The 7833-nt window shown below is 37.1% G+C and overlaps 1 protein-coding gene across 1 annotated transcript; it reads right to left on the minus strand.

Annotated features, from left to right (window-relative positions):
• Positions 1-2376: 2376 nt before the first annotated feature.
• Positions 2377-5272, minus strand: LOC122013845 (cellulose synthase-like protein D2). The gene is made up of 2 exons (XM_042570065.1): positions 4541-5272; positions 2377-3342 (listed from the first exon to the last, which is right to left on the minus strand). The coding sequence occupies exons 1-2, from the start codon at positions 5270-5272 to the stop codon at positions 2377-2379; spliced, it is 1698 nt and encodes a 565-aa protein (XP_042425999.1).
• Positions 5273-7833: the final 2561 nt, after the last annotated feature.

Below are 7833 nucleotides of genomic sequence, written 5' to 3' on the forward strand. Positions count from 1 at the left end.
CAGCGGCAATCTCTTCATCGATCGGCGTCTTCAATTGCGGTTCTTCGGGAGATCAATGTGAGTGTTTATGGTTTCCGCATTATTAATTTAATTACTTCGTTTTAGTTTTCATGCTCTCAAAACTACCAACATATATATATATATATATAAAAGATTGTTATGGTGTGTGTGTATATATATAGGATCGTTGTGATGCATGACTCCTCATGTGTGTCTCCGTCCACGCCTCTCACAAACATCCGAGCACTCAAATCATTTCCAGACTCTCCGCACATAGTATGACATGAGAATCGAACATCATATCAAAACCATGTGTATATATATATATACACACACGATAATTTTAGTCTAGGTGGTGCCCATGAATGACACTCATAGTTACCGCACATAGTGATTTTTTTTCCTTTTTTGTTTATTTTTTAAAATTCTCAATTATACCAATAAATTTTTGTCTTTAGAATTTAGGAATTGAGTTATAGTATTATATATATATATATATATATATATATATACACCACAATAAGAGCTTCCCATCTGTACAAGTTTTATCTAAAACTAGCGGACATTATATAGGCTCGTGTAACTAGCATTATTAAGGTTGTAAATAAATTAAACGTTCATGAACATGTTTAATATTCAGTTTAGTAAGAATTTGTTTATGTTCGTTCAATATACATAAGAATAATTAAATAAAAAAAGCTTGAACAACTCATTAAAATAAGCTTAATACATATGTGTTCAACTCATTAACGTTTGTGAACAATGTTCATGAATAACGTTTATGAACAACGTTCGTGAATAATATTCACAAATCATATCCATTAATAAAACTCTTTTCAATATGCTAAATAAATAATAAAATAAATAAATAAATTTAAATTATCAAACTCAATAACTAATCAAATAATTAAAAATTTTAAATAATCAAATAAACTTAAATTGAGAACTTGATAATATTTAAACGAACCAAGCTCGAACCAAACTCAAACTGAACTTGAATTGAGAGCTTGATAACATCGAAACATAACCAACCTCAAGTCAAAATTTAAATAGTCTCAAGCTCATAACAAATAAACTATACCAAGCTTGAACAATAATATTAAAAATTTAATTAATTTTAAGCACAGTTAGACTCAATCCGATTATCTTATTAACTAAATTTAAACATCCAAAAGTTTAAGTAAACTCAACTCATTTATAGCAGTAAGTATTAATAAATATATACCGCATATATATATATCATAAGAGCTTCCCATTGTACGAGTTTTGTCTTAAAACAAGCGGGCATTAGGCTCGCGTAACTAGCACTAACAAATGGAACATTTTCACACGTCATCCTCTACTACAACAAGCTTTCAACTACTTCAACGACAGATTACTTCTCGAGTAAACCGTAGTTAGACAGACCCACCCATAGAGACTAGCAAACCGTACTTTGACAGACCCACAAAGACACCCACAACGATTAGCAAATAAAGCATTCACACGTCACATACACGGAGAGGGAGATGGACGAAAACGTACGTACATAGACGGTGGCATGCAGTGGGCGGTTGGGGAAGAGGCATGCCATCCTAAACCCTACACCCTCGTTACCCTACATGATTCCTTCTCACAACTGTTTGTTTCTTCGTACGAGTTTTTCGCACATCATCTACAATTCTATATAAAGCGTAACATGACTCCTCTTCCTCTCGTGTCCGAGCCAAAATACAAATTCCTTAACAGAAAGCCGTGGCAGCTCCTCTCCTACCCAACCAGAAGCCGTGCCACTCTACACGATTCCGTCTCTCGGTACGAGTTTTGCTACGGCTAACTGCACGACCTCGAGTCCTTCTTACAAATTTACAACCTCGAGTTTTGCCACGGCTGCACGACTCACGAAGCTTCTCGACGACTCCTCTCCGTTTCGTGCACACGGATCAACCCGCCTTCGCTCCACATCCCTTCATTCTTTCTTCTCCTTCACCACCTCGTCAGCTCAGCTCCGCTCCGTGAGGGTGCGCCACACTCCGTCAGATCTGCATTCTGTGCTACACCGCCGACCTCGAGGTAAGTGATCTGAATTTTGGTAATTATCTTTGTTTGAACAGTACTCTGTGCTTTCGGTTGGAGTGCGGAATATTTAATTTTGTTCTTCCTTAGTCTTCTCTTTCACCACTCGATCTGAATGTTGGTTATTTGAACAGTTTGTGCTTACTCTGACCGTACGTACGGCACTCACTTCATCCAAGGAGATCAGATTAATTAAGAAGATGAGTAGGACTTCGGATCGTGATCACGCTACCTTCTTTGAAACTGAAGGTACGTTTGGATACGGTAGTATAATGTCTACAGGAGATTCAGGGGACGGTGAAAATTCTCAGTCGAGAGAACTTACTCAAACTTGGAAAGCCTATCAGTTAAGTTCATTGGAGCTGTCCTGCGGAAGGCATCAGGCTTGGTTACACAATATACAGATTTCCAACCTCGATTATGCATCCTATAGCCAGTAACAACATCTTCAGACTCAGACCCGTAAATCCATCCAATGCAATGACCCCACTCAGTCTTATCTTCATACCCACTTGAAATGACACTGAGAGCTTTAGGAACAGCCGATGCATCAAGAAATTCCCTAGGAGCAGTGAGAATACCAGGCTGACGACCATACTTAATGGCAGGATGATCAGCAAGAGGTCGACCTTGAAGCTCAGCAGCTGGAATGGAATCAATGAGAAAAGATGAATTTCCAAATTTTTGAGGGAAAGTGGACATGGTCATTTCTTCAGTCATATAGTCTCCCAGGTGAAGAGCATGTGTCTCTTCAGATGCCGTGGCTGTTTGGCTTTTACGCTTTTGAGGAAAGCAGCAGCTGCAGCAGCCTGCGTGATGCTCTTTGGAGCCAGGAGGATCAAAGCCATAAAGAGCAATTCGTCGGAAGAGGCAACCAGTACCAACATAAACTGGACCCTGGAGTCCATCAAGTGCTCGCATGTTGACACCAACATGACAATCATCAGAGGGGTCAAAACTCTGAGAAAATTGAACATAGCAAAGCTGATCTGCCTGATCACCATCCCAGTCCATCATGAAACATATGCCTTCTCGGAGGAATTGTGAGTCATAGATATACTGATTACAGTCCAGGTCGAGAATGAAAGGACCATTCGACATAACGGCAGAGGCACGAAGAAGCGCATTCAAAGTTCCGGCCTTTTTGTGGTGTTCATACTCTGGGTGCTTCTCACGAGAAACATAGACCAGCATAGGCAGACGCATATCGATGCCGGTGAAATCTAGAGATGCAGCCTCTTCATAATTGCCAAATAATGGTTCATCACTTGGAGCCTTCAATATTACCTAGAACATAAACAGATTTTCAATTTTTGAATTATGTAAAGAGTTGCAATTATTGGAATATCAAGAGAGTAGACAAACAGAATAGACATTGGCATTGTGTTTGGCAATACCATGTTAGCAGTAAACCCAGCTAGTTTCCTCTACTCATACTTATGATTCATCTTGTGTAACTTAACTTTTTCCCTGTACTATATGGTATTTATAATCAGATAAAAAACAACATCATTTGTTGAAATGTAAAAAATAAATACAGAAATACAATCAATCCAACGTTTTCCAACTTGATTGGTTCCTGTAACCGAATGCCAGCAACTAAAATTGTCAAAGTAGGTTGATTCCAATACGAAGCGAATTCTATTTAATCTAAAAATTGGAAATCAATTGATATCTTGTTCCTTAGCTATAGGATTAATTTGATGAAGTCAAAGAACCAAGTTTAACATCTCTAACCATTAGGAGTTTTCACAAAAAAACCAGGACCATATTGTTTCTTAGCTTGTTTCAAAACATTGTTGTTCTGTGTAGGGCCTCTCCAAAGAGGAGAAGGAGAAATGGGGAGGAAAGTGTGGATGCTCACTCCCTCACAGTTGCTTGGGAGTTTTAGGTAGTGGAGAGATACTTGGGCTTAGCAAAGAATCACATACGAAAGGTGGAAGATACTTAGAATTGGGGAATGGTCACAAATGAATGACGGAAGATGATAAAGGGTCAAGGAACTTGGTGAAGGGTCGTGAACAAACGATAGAGGAAGCTCGGGCTCATGTTAAGGATTCATAGAAGATGAATGAGATGATGGAGGAACAATATAAGGAGCTGCTAGATCAAGCTTAGTATTGGAGTATTAGAGCTTCTCACATGTCAGTTAGCAAGCAAAAATGAAAATTTTGGCTCATGGCAACCGACACGGCTAGAGATTTGAAACAGCAAATTCATGCAACTTTTGAATTGTCATTATCTAACTGAAAAAAAAAAAAAAAAGAGTTCAGTTCCTAGCTTGGAACCTTACACTCAAAAGATTAATCAGTGTACCCAATTCATATCAGATCCAATCCACTCCAAATAAAAAGCACAAAAGAGTAAAATCATATTCCAACAGATGAGATATGGTTAAACTACAAATAATATGCAGCAATACATGGTAAAGCAAGTAAATATTTTTTTTTAAAAAAAAAAGATTTATGCAGTAGAAAAGTAATACCTGAATCATTCCACTATGATGATCATAAGAATGCGCTAAAGATGGATTCTCCCATGCTCCAGGCCAGTGTACACCGTTAGACATCCAAGTAGCTTTAGCAATCTCGATGGATTCTGGAGCAACCTCCATTGCATTTTTCACTTCCGATTCATAGTATGCATCAGATCGCCGTTTAATTGCATCAGACAAACCATTTATCCTATCTTCAAAATTATCATACTCTCTCTTTAACCGTCGCCGGTCGTTAACAAAGTCCGTATGTCTCGGATTTATGTATGGATCTTGTGTCGAATTAAAGTAAATCTCTGGATTTCTACACCCAATATCATGTTTACGACAAAACGGAATCCATAATTTGGCAAAAGAAGCGGCTTCCACCATTGCCTCAAAAGTCAAAATGTTACCGGCATCATCAGAGACGTAACTACATAACTTTTCAGTAGGATAGTCCACAGCAAGAACAGAAAGTATAGTATTTGCAATTTCAAGTACCGTAGGTTCTTTCTTTGAATTGGCTATGGAAACAAATACATCTATGCCCGGGAGATCAGATTTTCCGGTGGGATTGTCACTTGAAATACTTTCAAAATTTTCTTTTAACACGGTGAGATTGAGTACACGATTTATGGGGAATAATTTTGGCAATTGAGTTAATAGCCATGAGAATGCAAACCAAAGTTCACAGACAACCGATATACCCCATAACCAAATTGCATCCTCGTTTTTGTGCATGATTTTCCAAGCAAAATAAAATCCCAGAATAACTATATAGAAGAAGACAATGCGGCTAAACAAAAAAGAGAACCCTAATCAATATTTTCTTATAAAAAAGAACCAATACAAAAATTATAAAATAACTAAAACAAACAAAAAATGATATATTACCGGCACATTGTAGCTGGAATATTCATACTCCGAGTAAGTGATTTCCAAAAGTTTGAGTAAGTTCTCTCGACTGAGAATTTTCACCGTCCCCTGAATCTCCTGTAGACATTATACTACCGTATCCAAACGTATCTTCAGTTTCAAAGAAAGTAGCGTGATCACGATCCGAAGTCCTAGTCATCTTCTTAATTAATCTGATCTCCTTGGATGAAGTGAGTGCCGTACGTACGGTCAGAGTAAGAACAAACTGTTCAAATAACCAACATTCAGATCGAGTGGTGAAAGAGAAGAATAAGGAAGAACAAAATATGCCGCGCTCCAACCAAAAGCACAAACAAACTGTTAACATTCAGATCGCCTTCCGCGATCCAACTAAAAGCACAGACTACTGTTCAAACAAAGATAATTACCAAAGTTCAGATCACTTACCTCGAGGTCGGCGGTGTAGCACAAAATGCAGATCTGACGCGAGTGTGGCGCACCCTCACGGAGCGGAGCGGAGCTGACGAGGTGGTGAAGGAGAAGAAAGAATGAAGGGATGTGGAGCGATGGCGGGTTGATCCGTGTGCACGAAACGGAGAGGAGTCGTCGAGAAGCTTCGTGAGTCGTGCAGCCATGGCAAAACTCGAGGTTGTAAATTTGTAAGAAGGACTCGAGGTCGTGCAGATAGCCGTAGCAAAACTCGTACCGAGAGACGGAATCGTGTAGAGTGGCACGGCTTCTGGTTGGGTAGGAGAGGAGCTGCCACGGCTTTCTGTTAAGGAATTTGTATTTTGGCTCGGACACGAGACGAAGAGGAGTCATGTTACGCTTTATATCGAATGGTAGATGATGTGCGAAAAACTCGTACGAAGAAACAAACGGTTGTGAGAAGGAATCACGTAGGGTAACGAGGGTGTAGGGTTTAGGATGGCATGCCTCTTCCCCAACCGCCCACTGCATGCCACCGTCTATGTACGTACGTTTTCGTCCATCTCCCTCTCCGTGTATGTGACGTGTGAATGTTTTATTTGCTAATCGTTGTGGGTGTGTTTGTGGGTCTGTCAAAGTACGGTTTGCTAGTCTCTGTGGGTGGGTCTGTCTAACTACGGTTTACTCGAGAAGTAATCTGTTGTTGAAGTAGTTGAAAGCTTGTTGTAGTAGAGGATGACGTGTGAAAATATTCCATTTGTTAGTGCTAGTTACGCGAGCCTAATGTCCGCTTGTTTTAAGACAAAACTCGTACAACGGGAAGCTCTTATGATATATATATATGCGGTATATATTTATTAATACTTACTGCTATAAAGGAGTTGAGTTTACTTAAACTTTTGGATGTTTAAATTTAGTTAATAAGATAATTGAATTGAGCCTAGCTGAGTTTAGAATTAACTAAACTTTTAATATGATTGTTTAAGTTTGGCATAATTTATTTGTTATGAGCTTGAAATTATTTAAATTTTGACTTGAGGTTGGTTATATTTAAATATTATCAAGCTCTCAATTCAAGTTCAGTTTGAGCTTGGTTCGAGCTTGATTCGTTTAGATATTATCAAGCTCTCAATTTAAGTTTGTTTGATTGTTTAAAACTTTTAGTTATTTGATTGGTTATTGAGCTTGATAATTTAAATTTATTTATTTATTTTATTATTTATTTAACATATTGAAAAGAGTTTTATTAATGAATATAATTTGTGAATATTATTCATGAACGTTGTTCATGAATGCTATTTATGAACATTGTTCACAAACGTTAATGAGCTGAACACATATGTATTTAAGCTTATTTTAATGAGTTGTTTAAGCTTTTTTGTTTAATTATTCTTATGTATATCGAACGAACATAAATAAATTCTTACTAAACCGAATATTATATATATATATATATAGAGGATTGATATGCTGCGTGCCTGCACAGTGCGCGACTGTGCGCGCGCAGCATATCAATCGGCGTTTTTTAATTTTTTTTATTAGTTTTTAAATTAAAAAATAATTAAAAAATTTCACATTTCCTTATATAAATTTCTGATACATTAATATATCCCTTTAACATATTACAATACTCAATAAATACTTAAATTAATTTTATTTTAATATTTATTTTAAACCAAACACTATAACCTAATTGGAAAGCCTAAACCCTATAGGTAAAATCTAAAAAAAAAAATAACTTTAATACTACAACCAAAGCCTGAACCCTAGAAATAAAATCATAAAAAAAAAATTTAATTATTTTTTAATTTAAAAACTAATAAAAAAAATTAAAAAACGCCGATTGATATGCTGCGCGCGCACAGTCGCGCATTGTGCAGGCGCGCAGCATATCAATCCTCTCTCTCTCTCTCTCTATATATACTACTATAATTCAATTCCTAAACTAAAGACAAAAATTTATTGATATAATTGAGAATTTAAAAAAAATAAATAAA

The sequence above is a fragment of the Zingiber officinale genome, chromosome 8B, assembly GCF_018446385.1.
Source record: "Zingiber officinale cultivar Zhangliang chromosome 8B, Zo_v1.1, whole genome shotgun sequence".
NCBI lineage: Eukaryota > Viridiplantae > Streptophyta > Magnoliopsida > Zingiberales > Zingiberaceae > Zingiber > Zingiber officinale.

Coding starts and splice junctions, on each gene's coding strand:
- LOC122013845 (XM_042570065.1), bottom strand. CDS start 5,272: ATGCACAAAAACGAGGATGCAATTTGGTTATGGGGTATATCGGTTGTC. Junction 3,343..4,540: donor ATCATAGTGGAATGATTCAG/GTATTACTTTTC, acceptor TTTATGTTCTAG/GTAATATTGAAGGCTCCAAG.